The sequence below is a fragment of the Haliaeetus albicilla genome, chromosome 8 (assembly GCF_947461875.1).
Source record: "Haliaeetus albicilla chromosome 8, bHalAlb1.1, whole genome shotgun sequence".
Taxonomy (NCBI): Eukaryota; Metazoa; Chordata; class Aves; order Accipitriformes; family Accipitridae; genus Haliaeetus; species Haliaeetus albicilla.
The window spans coordinates 12492707-12509280 of NC_091490.1; the positions used below are offsets into that span (position 1 = coordinate 12492707).

At 41.2% G+C, this 16574-nt stretch overlaps 1 protein-coding gene across 8 annotated transcripts in view; it reads right to left on the reverse strand.

The window, feature by feature from the left end:
• Positions 1-16574, reverse strand: part of ST3GAL3 (ST3 beta-galactoside alpha-2,3-sialyltransferase 3) — a 194293-nt gene that overhangs the window by 148913 nt on the left and 28806 nt on the right. For 3 of the 8 annotated variants that reach the window (XM_069788930.1, XM_069788926.1, XM_069788928.1), the window contains exons 3-4: positions 3365-3412; positions 1218-1373 (exon numbers count right to left, since the gene is read on the reverse strand). The exons of 2 other annotated variants lie outside the window; for them this stretch is intronic. In XM_069788930.1, the coding sequence (XP_069645031.1) occupies positions 1218-1373; positions 3365-3412 (204 nt within the window). Of the gene's footprint in view, positions 1-1217; positions 1374-3364; positions 3413-16574 lie in introns of those variants that run through there. 3 more of the 8 variants (XM_069788929.1, XM_069788931.1, XM_069788934.1) reach the window with 3 other exon arrangements.

Below are 16574 nucleotides of genomic sequence, written 5' to 3' on the forward strand. Positions count from 1 at the left end.
TAAGATTTAAGAATTAAATTGAAAAGAAAAAAGCAACAACAACAACAAAGTTAAAATATTCAAACAATTTGAGCAAGACCTAGATAATGCTTGGTTGCTTGAGATGTTAGAACTATTGCGTTTTAAGCCTGCAGTTAGAACAACTGCTATACAACTGGTGGCCAGTACTGCAATCAAATATGTCTAACAGTGTAAGCCTACAGTCATAATGTATTTAGAACCTCAGTATTTCCAGCAAGCACATTAGCAGATGGGAATGTTGCACATTCAATGCGCTCTTATCCTAATGAGGCTTAGAGAAGAAAAATTTAACTTGCTTGCTCTCAGACACAGGAGGTAGAAAAAGTCTTGAACAAAAATAGCAGGGGTATAAATCTGACTTTCAAAGTTCAGTGTTTGATTTGCTAGCAACGAAGTAAAACAAAGCAACCAGAGAAGCAAGGGGGGGGGGAAAGAATACTAGCTGTCTACAGCAAGTGAATGAAATCTAGGTCTCCTCAAACACCCTGTGTCCTGCTTAATGTTTCCCAAGTTCAGAGCATGACACTCTCCTTTCTGAAATAGTTTCAGCTGAAACACTGGCGTAGACATCACATCAAACATTTATATTTGCTGCTCAAACTTTCTTTCAAGGGAAGGGGCAGTCGTGAAGAGAATCACAAAAACATCTGGACTTGTGAAGGCTAGACCACTGCATGAACCTCAGACAGTTCAGTCTCACTCCAAGCATATTTGATTCTCATGTCCTCTAAGCTAATAATCTTCTATGAAGCAGTACTTCAAGCTCCATAGCCAAACGATCTTCTGAGCACTCAGTTCAGAAAGTTTATCCAGAATAACCTAGAGAGTGTCATTAATCTGAGATACATTAGGACAGATTTCCAGCCTCCCTGAAAACTGAGATTTGCATGTGGGACAAAGAGTTAAGGGGAAAACCAAGATAAGGACAAACAGTTGATTCAAATAAAATACAGAAGCTGCAACAAGACATTGCCCCTCACATGGCACGATTAACAGTTACAAAAGAGCAATTCTAAGAAGCTGTTTAATAGGCAAATATAAGTCAATGAGTACTAGTTGTGAGCAGCATGAAATCTTAACAGGGAGACTATTATTCACAGCTGTTTAATTCTGACTAATAAAGAAAAATGTATATGTATTTTTATGTTTCAAAGTAAGTCACTTTAGTCCCTTCTTACCCCAACCTGAAACATCACCTACTAGGAATGGCTGGGCCTGGAGCTGCCATTGTTTCTGTGGGTTCTTTCTGGGCTCTGTCTTTTCCTGGGTCTGCAGCAAGGTGAGATGGGATGGACAGCGGAAGCACAATAGCCACAGTTTTTCTCTCTCTCCTTCCTGTTCAACAAGGAAAGCTATCCCTCAGTTGGATAGACATCACACATCTTGACATCTTATTACACATATCAGTTCAGAGCAAGTTAAAAGTTTGCAGCACAGTGAGTGCAGAGTACTAAATATGAAAGCAATAAGCATACAGCTCTCTTGGACTTTTCTGAGCCTCCCTTCTCAAATATATGATTTTTCTTCATATTTCTCAATGAGGAAATTCAATCTTTTTGCAGTGGAAGGGTTTACAAAAGATCAAATTTTACTGTCTTACTCCTAACCAAACCAAGCCTGAGTCACAATGTAAAAGCAGAACAAAGACCAGTGCTTTTAAAACAGACCCAGGCAGGCCATTAGCTTACATTAGCTTGTCTCCCACCCTCCATATTAACATAACTCCAAAAGACACGGAGCAGTTGAACTATTTTTCATAACTAAGTTTACCACCCTATTGGTAGTATACGCAGCATTTATGATTAACTCCACAGATACCCTGCACTGGAAGCTATCCACAGGGTTAACTGTTTTCACATCAGTTAGAAGCCAAAATAGCATTAGGACAAAGAAAATCCATAATAGGTAATATTTAAAAGTTTTACTCCAGGATAAATTCTGGTCTTAGCTGTACCAACATCAATCCAGCACAACTCCAGTGTAGGTATGCTGATGCAGACGTACTCAGCTGTAATCAAAATATTTCCCTGAATTTTACTCACAGATTTCGTATCTCAAACCTACGTAACCTCCCCCCTACTTCTGCAGACTAAAGAAACCATCACCCAATACAGAAGGAGGCAGGCAACACCACACTTCAGTTATGACTGATATTAATTAGTAGAAGGGAGTTAACCGAGGGTCTCTTCCCCCCCATAAATACAACAACATATCCACTCTGCACTCAGCACCCTAGAGATACTCCCATGTCAGATCATGCACTCACAATAGATCCATTTCTTCATAGAAGTTTTAGAGAAGATGCAGGGAGAGCAGAAAGCATTTGGGGTGTCGTAAACAAAGCAAGTTACTGCCACTAGTTTGGGGGTTAGTAAATTGGAAATCTGAGTTCAAGCTTTGCTGTTAGTGTCAGGCAGCAGGCTCTCTTTCAAATTGTGCAGGCAGAAGACAGGTGCTATGTTGGAAGGCAGCATGTTCCCCCTATCAACCTAAGAGGAAAGGCTAGTAAACAAGATAAAATATAACTTTCACTTGGATTATTTTTACTTTTCTGCAAGATAGTAAATACCCCCATCTTTTAAGTGTTAAGGGGTTTTAAGTTATAAGAGTAATTCTTAGCCTTTCCCCTGCACTTCATGTATCATTATACATAAGCTGTAAACTTAATTTCATCAAGTATTGTGCTCACTATGGTGTGCCTTGGCTACAGCTCGTGTATTACACATAGCCAAATGGAGAGTTACTGGTTTCATGAAGTGCCCCCAACACAAAAGAATTTTTGATTTCTGGTTCAGTTTAATTGAAGGCCATACTCAGGTTCCAAAGGAAATCAGATTGGGCAGGATTCGCCCTGGGGTTCGATAATGCTGGTTGATCTCCACCCAAAAAACAGTTTTCAGCTCTATTTGTTTAGCTACGACTTTTCGCCTTCTCCTTCCTGGAAGCATTCCTGGTGTCTTTCCCCAAATAACTCAACTGTTTGTTTAGCTGAGAAACTCTCCTAGTAGCATGGAACAGTTTTTCTTCAGCTGGTGGATGACATCATCTTAATGCCTTTCACATGAGAAAAGAAGCACAAACCGCATCACTAACGCATGTAACACGTCCAGGTCATCTGCCTTGCTGGGTAATGGAAGGGGTCCCACACGTTAATCCTCATGTCACACTAAGACCCTTAATACTTCCACTACACTTAGGAAAGGACCTGTTTACCCACTTTGGCTAGATGGTTGATTCCCACAAAAGTCTGACTCAGTGACCTGCCTCCCAACATGGCTACCATGTCCAATTAAGTAGAAGCCTTGTCACGAGGTGGGAGATAGAGAAGAAGGCAATGTTGTACCTGAGCCTATTGTATGTCCAACGGAGTCAAAGGAAAGAACCACTGAATCTGTAACACAAGAGTACAAGTTCATTTTCCCCTTTTTCTTAGCACCATTTCTTGCTGTAACATTTCTTGTTATTTTGCTTAAACAACTCCTTATGCTCCCTTCCACCAGGAAGCAGAACAACTTCTTCACCAGCCAGACAAACCAACAGGCATCCAGCAAAGGCAAAATGCTGGAGTATGCAACAGATCGTGATGTCATTACCCAACAAAGTAGCTACAATTTATTGAAAATAATTTCATTTTATTCCCAGTAAGCTTGGTTGACCTTTCCAAAACTGAATCATAAGATGCTTTTGACTGCTAGACTGGAGAGCTTTTCCTTATCAAATGTATTATCAATATTTTATCCCCACTTAAGGGACTCGCCTGTTACAATCAGCTCTTCCCTGACACTGTTTGCTAAGCCCAGTATTTTGTGCTCCTTGAAGTTCTCACTATGTTTTCCACATTTTTACTCACACTAGTGGCTCCCCAGCTAAGTGCATTTCAATTTATCAATATCCTTCACCTTTGCAGCATATGTGCCATGTATCAAGAAAATATAACCTCTCTACTTAATACCCTTTTATTTTGCCATCTGGGGATCACAATAGCGCTTTTATCCATGATCACAATGACAACTCTTGCTCACCAGTTAACCAGTTAACGCCCAATACTTTTAGTCACTGTTTCATATGATGGGGCACACTTTGCTTCAATTATGGTTCACAGTTCCTAGTTTTTATATGTGCAACTTGACATTTGGCCACGTAGAAACCCTTACTGCCTACTTGCACTTAGCTCACCCCATGATCCAGACCCCTTTATTAGTCATTAATTTTCTTCATATACCACTCTCCCAGCCTAGAACCTGTTTGCAAAATTTATCAGTAATAATTTGATATTCTGTTCCAAGTGGAGCTGCAATATGGTACCAGACTCAATGGTGGGGGTTTTTTCCAGCTTTATTCTTACTTGAAACAAACCAACACTTATTTTGGAAGTAAGCCTCCTGGTTTGCTATCCATTTTGATACCAATCCCAACTGAAGGAGAAACTCTACTGAATTCTACTCCACCACCAGTGGAGCAGAATTGGGCCCAGAACTTAAAGACAATTTGTCAATGGGTAAAACACAGCAAAGAACAAACCACCTTGATAGGATTAATATTTTTATGGAATGAGCAGCTTTAAACTGACAGCAATAGCAGAACTGCCTTTCATCTTCAGCTAAAGGAAAAGACTGAATCCCTTAAAGTCTCTCTTTCTAACTTGGATCTCAGATGTGATCAGCTGATCAGACACCCTTTGCAGCACCACAGCAGCTACCTTGGTGCAAGCCCTTAGCACAAGGTAAAAAGCCAAAGTACAATCAGTTTTAGCGTGCTGAAAAGAGGTTAAGCTCCCACTGCATCACCTTACATTTGGGCAGGCTACAGTCACAGACATTGACAGTTACCACATTTCAGCTGACAATAACTTTACATGGGACTGAGCCCTTGGCTTTTCTATACTGTATATCATCCTCGTGCTTATTTTCCAATTCTTATAAATTCAATAAGAAAGTGCTAATTTTCAAAATAAACACAATAAAACTGTTCATTTAACTGGATTTAAAACAATTTTTAAAAAGCAGGTCTGTGCTGTCCCAGATCCAACACTATGGTAGTAACATGGAGGGGTGAGAAAGGTTATTACTAGTCTCAAAACTTATTCCAATAAAAATAAAAATCCATCTGGACTTAACAACTGTATTTCCTCTTTTGGGAATAAAATTCAGACATCTTTATATTATTCTAAATAGCAAGGGCTTTAATTCATTTTAACTGTGTTAAATTCATCTGCCATCAATTAATTCTGAAATATCTCTGTGGGGCTCTACTTTTAAAAAATTGTTGAGATTTTTATCAACATAAAGTATTGCTTTGTAGTTAATGCCAAATTTAAATGTTGTTCATTTTCCTGCAATATATTTTGCATTCAAACACTGCACATGAAATATTAGCACTTATCTAAGAACAGCTGAAAAGCATTGCAAGCACCAAATACCATTATTGCAGCCCACAAAAATAGTGTAACGTTTCATTCCCTTAACTGAGAACATTATCTTCCTCCTATAAACAAAAAAAAATTACAAGCAGAGTAAGCATGTGAGCTCCCTTTTCCAATCCAGTCCTCCATGTGACTATTAGTTTCACAGTTTCAACATCAAATTCACTGTGAATAACCTGTATTACAGTGAACTGCTCATCCGCCCCCACAAGTAATTTCACAAACCATGGATCTTTATTAAGACACTGTGTTTATTTCCGGCATTAAACACTTCAAAAGGGAAGAAGCTATAAACTTGAAAAGGCTGAGAAGATAATCACGTCACCTTTCTTCTACCCAATCAGCTATTCACATTCAGCCAAATTCAGAGCTACAGGTTATTTTTGTCTGAAGTTGATGGAGATAAGCATTTCTTTGAGGCAAGCCAGATTTATTTGCAAATACACTAAGTCCTGCTTCCACGAACATAAGAAGAAAAGTTTCTTTGCTTCTAGCTTCAAATCTCTTCAGTTGTCACTCAGTTCAAAATCCTCCCGGCTTTCTAGACTGTTTTTTCCAGAGACAAAGTGGCTGTTCAGTCTGTGCCCAGTGCCTTCGAACCCCCCCAAGCCCCTGAGTCCACTCTATCTTTCAAAGGCAATCTTCAAAGGCTCTGTCTTTCAAAACTTAATAAGACACAATGTAAAACATACCCAGTTACATGCACCCTTGCTTTAGGTGCCAACAAGTGTTTATGTCTGAAGTAGCAGTCCTGAACCTTTCAGCTACCTACTTCCATAAAATAGCTTAAATGTTTTTTTCTACTACCTTCTTAACTGAAGAGCAGCCTTTATGCCCAAATCATGAAATCTGACACCAGATAACTTGCCAATACGCACAGCTTAAGGCTGCACACACCACAATGCCAGCCTTTTACATCTGTTTTCATGTTAGCTACAATCATTTTTTCAGTGGCTACAGCAGTTTAAAAAAAGAAAAGAAAAAAAAAAACCCAAGATACAGCAAAATCCAAATGCAATTCTGGATCTGATCCAACCCATCAGAAGAGGCAAAGACAGCAGAAACACTCAAGTTATTCAGAAAGCACTCAGTGCCAGGAATAACAATGGCTGAGATCTCACTAGCCAGACTGCAAAGCTGCTTTGGGTCACTTGGTGTCAACTTTGGGTCAAAGCTGCATTGGGACCAACGCTCTGGGTCATTTCCCCCACCCACCCACCATCCAGATAAAGCATCAAAAATTGGACCAACACATGAATCTGCTCCATCATCCCCCAAAAAACAGTGCTGTACAGGGCTACCTGAATGTGCTCCATCACAGCCCTTTTGGAGAGTAGAAGAGTGCCATATGAGACCCCTCTTCCAGGAGAGCTCACCGCAATGGAACAAACACAAGGATCCCATTTGGTTCAGGAACCAGGAACTACAAGACAGACCGTGCAGAGATGCTCAATCCTGCTCTGGGAAAAATTTAAACTCTGTTCCAACAATGCTCCATACTAGATGTAGAGCTGAACTTGCCTTTGAAGGAACACAACTGGATTTGCACAGTCATGTCCTGAAGCAAAAATCCTGCAAATCTGAGGTGGCTACATTCGTTGCTGCACTTAAACCACAGTCTAGATAAGCCACCCAGGTGTGAGGATTGATTGTATTTCAAGGCAAGGGATGCACTTCAAGTGTCGGTAACCCCTTATCTCTTCACATGCACATACCCCTTTCCACTCTAGTGTCCCCCATCTTAGGTCTCCTGCAAATCCTGCTGTTTGTTTTGTTAACCGTGAGCTTTCTCAGGGCCTGGATAACTCTGCGCCACACTCCCCTGTCCCCAACACGGGTAAATTAAATTACTCATCTTGCTGCATATATTGTGCACCTTAGGTCTATGCATCTCTGGACAAGCGGTAACTATTTAACTGCTGTTCCTTACAGATTACCGTATCTTTTCCACTATTCTAGTCTCTGAACAGAAAAATAAATGAAGATTTGTGTCTTCATAAAGGAGCAATGATCCTGACCAACAAACTGCAGATTTTTAAGAGACAGAGAGAAACAAGGCCATGTTGGAAAACATCTAAAGTTTCATACTGCCAAGAGAGAGAGATGGACACCATAGGATAAACATTTAATATCATGCATGGGTACTGCACACAAGAGATGTGTGGAAACAGCTCTTAAAGCCCAATTATGTCAAGTTCCTGAAATCATGTAAGAGCAAATACATGGACCAACTTCCAATGCAACTACTGCCCTTGCTTTGATTTCATCATCGATGAAAATGCAATATACAAACTGAAAATAAGCAGTGGCAACACAGAATGAGAACAGCAAATATAATCCACATTTAATCAAGAACTATATAACATGTATGTTTATTATATGCTGTTTCAGAATTTCAGTTAAGACTTTTACAGTAAGTCCCTCTAAGAAGCCACTAACTTTTTTTGCTTTTTACAGATTCTCCCTGCAAAGATTTATAGATATTTGTCTCATCCTACTGGAAACCAAAGCAGCTGAACCAATAACTTCTCTTAGCCTTTAAAAAAAAAAAAACCACAACCAAAAAAACAACAACAAAACACCAAAAAAAAACCCAACCAAAAAACCCCAAACCAGACTTTAGCAATAAACCAACTTCCCCAGGAAAAAAAAATTTTAAAAAATAAAATCGGTTAAAAAAAAATAAATGATTGTGTGCTGCTTTGGAAGTTTCCTGAGAAACCACAAAGCATCAGTCCCACAGGAGTTATAAGCGTTTAATAATAAAGGCTTAACACAGCCTTGATACCATATACCATTACAGTAATGCGCTCCACAGACCAAGCCAAACAGGGAATACAATAATACATTGCAACATAAGGCTGTAATTTGGCACATCCCCATGCAAAGACTCAAGCTCTGAGGTCTGTATTGCTTTCTTATATGCATGATCACTGTTAAGTTTCTCATTCCATACCCCTGATCTCCAGATACTCCGATGGACTCCTGCAGAACTGCAACCTATATTCAATAACATTCAATATAATTTCCACCTCCGGAGCTTGATCGGAGACCAGATATCCTGCAGAGTTCCATCACCTGGACTGGGGACAGCAACTGCAGTAACAACATTAAAGAATATAATTGTGATTCAGAGTCAGAATGAACAGGAAGATTTTAGGTGCTGCTTTTTTACCACAGAATTAGAAGGCCATCCATGAAGAAAAGGGTCTGTGATTCAGCTGTCTCCCTTTTCCAGCTGAGTACTGAAAAGGATAGCATCAAACATCCCAATAGCCATCAAAATTTATTTCCTGTTTGAGATCAATATTCTATAACATGACATATAACAGAGAAGGAACACCTAATGTGCAAAACTCTTCATAACTTAGTGATGAAAAGGCCAATAATAACAAAAACTATCCTTACGTTTCATCTAGTCAGAAAATGAAGCTCACAAAAGCAGTGCCACTTTCAGAAAACACACTACTGTCGGGATTCATTTGGCAAGATCTGTCTCAGAACATCCCCTGCCCCAAAGAAAAAATATTTGGAAAAAACCCCACTTTTACTACAACTATGCAACATTCTGGATGATTCTTATATCCAAGGAATTGAAGAGAACTAAATAATTTCAGTCCTATTTCACAGAGATCTCGCTTAGATACCTAAAGCATCAACATCCTTCCTCAGATTTGGTGAAACACAAGAACAACTGCCCGCACTTATAAATTAGTTGACAGGGCACCCTTCACTTCCTAATGCTTTGTTTTACTTGCTGAAGACAGATTTAGGGAAGGGCTAAATAATTTATTCAGTCGAATGACAAATACCGTCCTACTAATTTATTAAGTATCCTACTTTTGCATTAATGTTGTGTTTCCACCCACTGCTCGGTTTATTCTGCTTTACTAAGCTCTTCCTTCTATAGTACAATTCATTTTCCTACTTCTCTACCTTTTTCTGAGTGTGAGATGACTCTGTGTTAAGAGCACTGGTCACAAGGACATCTTCTGCACCACAGCCTCAAGGATCTCTGAGTTACTCAAATTCTTTATTCAAAACTCAAGGCACTAATTATGACATCTCCTACATGCACCACTTCACACAGCATCAGTGAAGGTCAAAGGAAACATATGGAAGACACTCCTACTAGTAATCTCAACCCCTGCATACATACTCTGTGAAAAACAATCACTAGTGTTCCCATGCTTAGATGCCACAAGAAATTACAATCTCAAGTGTATTGTTTGAGCAGCTTTATTCTAACATTTTCAATATCTAAGATGAGGCATATATAAAGACAACGCACACAGCACAGGCATACTTCCTAATCACAGATGTGCAAGCTAACAGCAGTAAATAACAGGGACTGCAAGTTTTGGCAAGCAAACCATATGAAGAGTTTCAGTTCAGTGCTGTCTGCAACTGACAGGAAACCCAGGTTCAGAGTTCAAACTTATTCCCTTTATGGGAAGGGAAAAGTCATTCAGCAACAGGACACATCTTCAGCAACGGGAAACATCTGATTGTAAAGAACACTTCCAATATGCTCTGGATTTTGTACTTTAATAAATGGTCTTAAAACAAGGCTGCACTACAGTGTTTCTGTTGCACTAGATTTGAATACCTGTCCTGTGTGCCACCTGGCTATATTTGTATCAGTACAGAGATGGGGGAACAGGCTGGTGCTCGTTTCATATAAATGTACCTGTGGGGGAAGATTCATCCTCATGTGAGAATGTATATCATTGTAAAATATCATAAGAATGGAAAAAAGTTCATTCTGATCTAAATGTTAATTCACTTATGCATTGTACAAAGTTGATGAGTTTCTGCATTGTTGCTCTAGCCAGCATCTCTTTAAATACTACCCTCATTTATACAGTACTAACTTTTTGAGTATACAGTACTAAAGTAGGCCAAGCAGTTTTCTCTCCATTTCTGTATTGGCTTTGTGTGGCAAGGTTTTGGGAGCGGGGGGGTTACAGGGGTGGCTTCTGTAAGAAGCTGCTGGAAGCTTCCCCTGCGTCCGACAGAGCCAATACCCGCCGGCTCTAAGATGGACCCGCCGCCAGCCAAGGCTGAGCCAATCAGCGATAGTGGTAACGCCTCTGGGATAACATTTTTAAGAAGGAAAAAAAGTTGCAGGACAGAGACAGAAACAGCAGCTGGAGAGAGAGTGAGAACATGTAAGAGAAACAACCCTGCAGACCCCCAGGTCAGTGAGGAAGGAGGGGGAGGAGATGCTCCAGGCACCAGAGCAGAGATTCACCTGCAGCCCGTGGGGAAGACCCTGGTGAGGCAGGCTGTCCCCCTGCAGTCCATGGAAGTCCATGGTGGAGCAGATATCCACCTGCAGCTCGTGGAGGACCCCACGCCGGAGCAGGTGGATGCCTGAAGGAGGCTGTGACCCTGTGGGAAGCCCGCGCTGGAGGAGCCCACAGAGCAGGTTTTCTGGCAGGACTTGTTACCCCACGAGGGACCCACGCTGGAGCAGGGGAAGAGTGTGATGAGTCCTGCCCCTGAGGAGGATGAGGCAGCAGAAACAATATGCGATGAACTGACCGTAAACCCTGTTCCCTGTCCCCCTGCACCGCTGGGGGTGGTAGGTAGAGAATCCGGGAGTGAAGTTGTGCCCGAGAAGAAGGGAGGGGTGGAGGAAAGGTGTTCTGAGATTTGGGTTTATTTCTCATTGCCCTAATCTGGTTGATTTGTAATAAATTGAGTTCATTTTCCCCAAGCTGAGTCTGTTTTGCCCGTGACAGTAATTGGTGAGTGATCTCTCCTGTCCTTATCTCGACCATGAGCCCTTTGTTATATTTTCTCTCCCCTGTCCAGAAGGAGGAGGGGAAAGCGATAGAACAGCTTTGGTGGGCACCTGGCGGTCAACCAGGTTCAACCGGCCACAACAGCACACCCTTTTCTTGACAGACGGCTTCAGAGCCAAGGTTAGAGTTGAACCCAAATTCCTTGGCCATCCATCCACTCTGCCCGGACATCAGGTCCCTTTTCTGCTTCAGCCTCCAGCCAGCCAGTTTCCACACCGAGAAACTTGACACAGAGCGATGAGGCTCACACACAAGCTCTGCCCTGGGGAGCGCAGACACAGCTGGTTCAGAGCTCATCTCTGCAAACTCATGGCCAAACTAGAACACAGCCAATATGGGTAATCTTGCTATGACCTGTGCAACCCTGAACAAGTCCTTTGCTTAAATTAAGCGTTTCTCATCTGTAAAAATAAACAATCTGCTTTTTTCCAAAGACCCTTGGAAAAAAGGCTTGAGAGCTAGGAACGGATATAGTGAAATATTATCATGTCTCAATTTTACGTGGCATCAAGATCTACTGATTACATTGTACACAGCAAAGTTATTAGAATCATAGAATCACGTAGGTTGGAAAAGACCTTTAAGATCGAGTCCAAGTGTCAACCATGCCCACTAAACCATGTCTTGAAGTGCCTTGTCTACGTGCTTTTTGAATACCTCCAGGGACGGTGACTCAACCAACTCCCTGGGCAGCCTGTTCCAATACCTGACAACCCTTTCAGTAAAGAAATTTTTCCTAATATCCAACCTAAACCTCCCTTGCTGCAACTTGAGGCCATTTCCTCTCATCCTGTCTCCAGCCACCTGGCAGAAGAGACCAGCACCCACCTCACTACAACCCCCCTTCACGTAGCTGTAGAGAGCGATAAGGTCTCCCCTCAGACTCCTCTTCTCCAGACTAAACAGCCCCAGTTCCCTCACCCGCTCCTCATAAGACTTGTGCTCCAGGCCCCTCACCAACGTGGCTGCCCCTCTCTGGACACACTCCAGCACCTCAGTGTCTTTCCTGTAGTGAGGGGCCCAAAACTGAACACAGGACTCGAGGTGCGGCCTCACCAGTGCCCAGTACAGGGGAACAATCACCTCCCTGCTCCTGCTGGCCACACTATTTCTGATACAGGCCAGGATGCCCTTGGCCTTCTTGGCCACCGAGGCACACTGCTGGCTCATATTCAGCCGGCTGTCAACCAGCACCCGCAGGTCCTTTTCTGCCGGTCAGCTTTCCAGCCACTCTTCCCCAAGCCTGTAGCGCTGCATGGGGTTGCTGTGACCCAAGTGCAGGACCCGGCACTTGGCCTTGTTGAACCTCATACAATTGGCCTCAGTCCATCAATCCAGCCTGTCCAGATCCCTCTGTAGAGCCTCCCTACCCTCGAGCAGATCGACCCTGCCTCCCAACTTGGTGTCGCCTGTAAACTTGCTGAGGGTGCACTCGATCCCCTCATCCAAATCATCGATAAAGAGATTAAACAGAACCGGGCCCAACACCGAGCCCTGGGGAACACCACTTGTGACCCGCCACCAACTGGATTTCACCCCATTCACCACAATCCTCTGGGCTCGTCCATCCAGCCAGTTTTTCACCCACTGAAGAGTACACTTGTCCAAGCCATGAGACACCAGCTTCTCAAGGAGTATGCCATGAGAGACAGTGTCAAAGGTCTTGCTGAAGTCAACATAGACAACACCCACAGCCTTTCCCTCATCCACTAGGCGGGTCACCTGGTCACAGAAGGAGATCAGGTTGGTCAAGCAGGACCTGCCTTTTGTAAACCCATGCTGGCTGGCCTCATCCCCTATTTGTCCTGGACTTGCCACATGAGTGCTCTCAAGATGAACTGTTCCATAATCTTCCCCAGTACCGAGGTCAAGCTGACAGGCCTGTAGTTCCCCGGATCCTCCCTCCGACCCTTCTTGTAAATGGGAGTCACATTGGCAAGCCTCCAGTCCTCTGGGACCTCCCCTGTTGACCAGGATCACTGACAGATGATGGAGAGTGTCTTGGCAAGCACCTCTGCCAGTTCCCTCAGTATTCTTGGATGGATCCCGTCTGGTCCCATAGATTTGTGAGTATCCAGGTGGCATAGTAGGTCACTAACTATTTCCTCCTGGATTAAGAGGGGTATATTCTGCTCTTCATCCTCGCCTTCCAGCTCAGGGGGCAGAGTACCCTGAGGATAACTGGTCTCTCTATTAAAGACTGAGGCAAAGAAGGCATTGAGTACCTCGGCCTTTTCCTCATCCCTGGTGGCAATGTTCCCTTCTGTATCCATTAAAGGATAGATATTCTCCTTGGCTTGCTTTTTACTGTTAACATATTTGTAAAAACATGTTTTGTTGTCTCTTACAATAGTGGGCAGATTGAGTTCTAGCTAAGCTTTTGCCATTCTAATTTCCTCTCTGCACGACCTAACAAGAGCCCTCTACTCCTCCTGAGTTGCCTGCCCTTTCTTCCAGAGATGATAAACTCTCCTTTTTTTCTTGACTCGTAGCAAAAGCTCCCTGTTAGCCAGGCCGGTCGTCCTCCTCAGCGGTTCGTCTTGCAGCACATGGGAATAGCCTGATCCTGAGCCATTAAGATTTCCTTCTTAAAGAATGTCCATCCCTCCTGGACCCCTTCGCCCTTCGCTATCAGCTCTCAATTTCCTGTCATTTAATTGAAATGACAACTCTATTAGCAATACAGAACTTGAAAGATGTAGTAATATTTCTTTAATGAATTTTTATTAATTTCATGGAACCTAACCAACTTCTACACTTGCTGTTGTGCGCATTGCTCCTTTTCCATCAGGACATTCGTAATGAAGTGGCAAATTAACTAAGCAAGAAACAACACTCATGTTCTGAACAGATGTATTTTTAAAATGTTCTGAGCATGCCAATTTTCTTTATTCTGCAGTGAATGAACTGAATGAAAAGACGTAGTGTCCTGCGCCAGCTGGCAAATGCTTCAGAAGGATATTACATTACTGTTGTCTTCAGCAGCGCCCAAATAACCGTTTGGTAGCAGGAAGGGCTGGTATGTGTTGCTCATAAGATCAGTATTTATTTGGATCTACTACATAACTTCACAGTGCCATGATTGACAAAACTCTGGGCACAAGGACACAGTGCTTCACTCCGAGCATCCAGTAAAGCGTAGCCCTTTGGTGTCCATCCTCTCCCTATTCCAGGGGAAGGCCAACAGCACTGGCCTCTTAGGTTGCTTTTTCCAGAAGAGATGGAAAAACAGTCTCCAAATACAAAGGAGAAGGGGAGGTCAAGGTGCTGCAGAAGTTCAGTGAAAATATATTGGTTTGAGGATCACAATTGTAGAGAAGGTACAGATCTACCATCAAGTCACAAAACCAAACAGACCAAACTGTACCAATAAAGCCAGTATCCAAGAAGTTTTTCTCTTGACAGAGAGAAATCCTTTAATTAATCCCAAACAGATTCTCAGTATTTTAAGGGGCTCGTGTCCTCCTAAGCCAAGTCTCATATTTTGGTTTCAATTATTATTGTAGCACTAAGTCGGTCATATATCCAAATTCCACAGTGGAACATGCAATAAATTACAAAACAGTAAAACTTCTCTCTTCTAAACTTACAATCCATGTGGCAAGACAGAAAATGGATATTGGCAGTTGCAGAATTACACAGGAACAAATGCAAAGATGTGGGTCAGTAAGATAGTACCAGCTCAATTCAAGAACATTTTCTTGAGCATCAATGGTAGTACCAGTCTTTAATCAAAGCAATATGAAGTAAACCCATATATTGTTTCTGAATAAAAGATTCACTCTTTTCATCAAGAAATACATTATTTGTGCACTCAAATGTAAGACATTTGCTTTAGGTTCAGAATATGTATATTCTTCTCAATGTATATCTCCAGCTAATACTTCAAAATTATTAATTCTTTAAAACATATATTTTAAAAGGGTCACTACTAGCGTTTCCTAGATAATCTCAGTAACAAAACAACACTGCAGCTGTCTTTATAATTAAAATTAATGGCAAACTTGTACACTGGATATATCAGGGGGCACAGGGGAAATTGTATTTAGACTTACCCGTGTATGACTGTTGGATCTAACTATTAGAAATATTTAGAGGATAGACCAATTTAACCACTGACATGACTTAAGACAGAAAACTACTGAATCAACAGTAAATTTCATTATTGTGTGGAATGTGTCTAATAATCATTAGTATAGCCATTATTTAGTTCAAACAAGAATACTAGACAGGAAGGTTACAGATCACAACTAAAAAAAAATTATTTTTTTTTAAAGTATTTTTAAGTAAAGCACCTAACAACACTCATTTAGACATAAACCCTTGAAAATACTCTAATACATCATTTGCAAACTAAGGGCTAGACTCAATATAATATTTTGTTGATGCAAAACAGATGTAAACAAAAATTAATTGGCCAATGCTCTCTGGTTGATTTCAATCACACTTCAAAAGCTGCAAATTGTTCTTAAAGAAAGTATTTCCTAAAGTATTTTTAACTTAATAATATTTATTTCAATAATTAGAAAAATGTAAGTAGTATACTCACTTCAGTTTTCTTGGTTAGTGCTCACGCATGTAATTTTCACATAACTTTTGGAATACCAAGCAATTTCCATATCAAAAACCCCTCAAAACTTTCTAACATTATCAATCTTTATTACATACTTGCAGCTTGAAACTACAAAGAAAGCAAAATACCCTTAAATTTGTCCTTTAAAAAGTTCAGTTTCAAACTAAAGACAAATAAGCTAAAATTTCTTGATCCCATAAGTGTACAGCACTGGCACAAGGAAAATGAATTCTGTAATTTCATAGTGCAAACATATGTTGTTACCTTAGATATTATAAAATACAAAGCATTCATAATAAGAAATAAATAGCTTTACTTTTCTGGTATTTTTATTAAATATGGACATGGGCTTTTAACCTTAACAAAGCACAGTCTAGGAACTGTATTAGTGACAGTGTCTTAAACTTACATATACTCACACAACTGTCAGAGAGCTCTGGAAGGCTGCTACACATTATCTTTGTTTTACATAAATAAAGATACCTACATGCAGTTAATGGCAATTAGGACAAGAACTACTTTAACAGCCTGGTCTTGGTATTGTGCCTACTGCAGCCATTCAACCTTTTTTTTTTTTTTCCCTCCCTCTCCCTGGTATGGAAAAAACTTTTTCTGTGTGTTGGCTTTTCCGAGCTAGCTCTCAGAAGCCTCTCCCTTCCTCAAAAGAAGAAATATAAATACTTCCATCAGGAAACTCGCATTCTTGAGTTTGTTTGAAAATTATCTACTACTTATGATATTAAGCCAG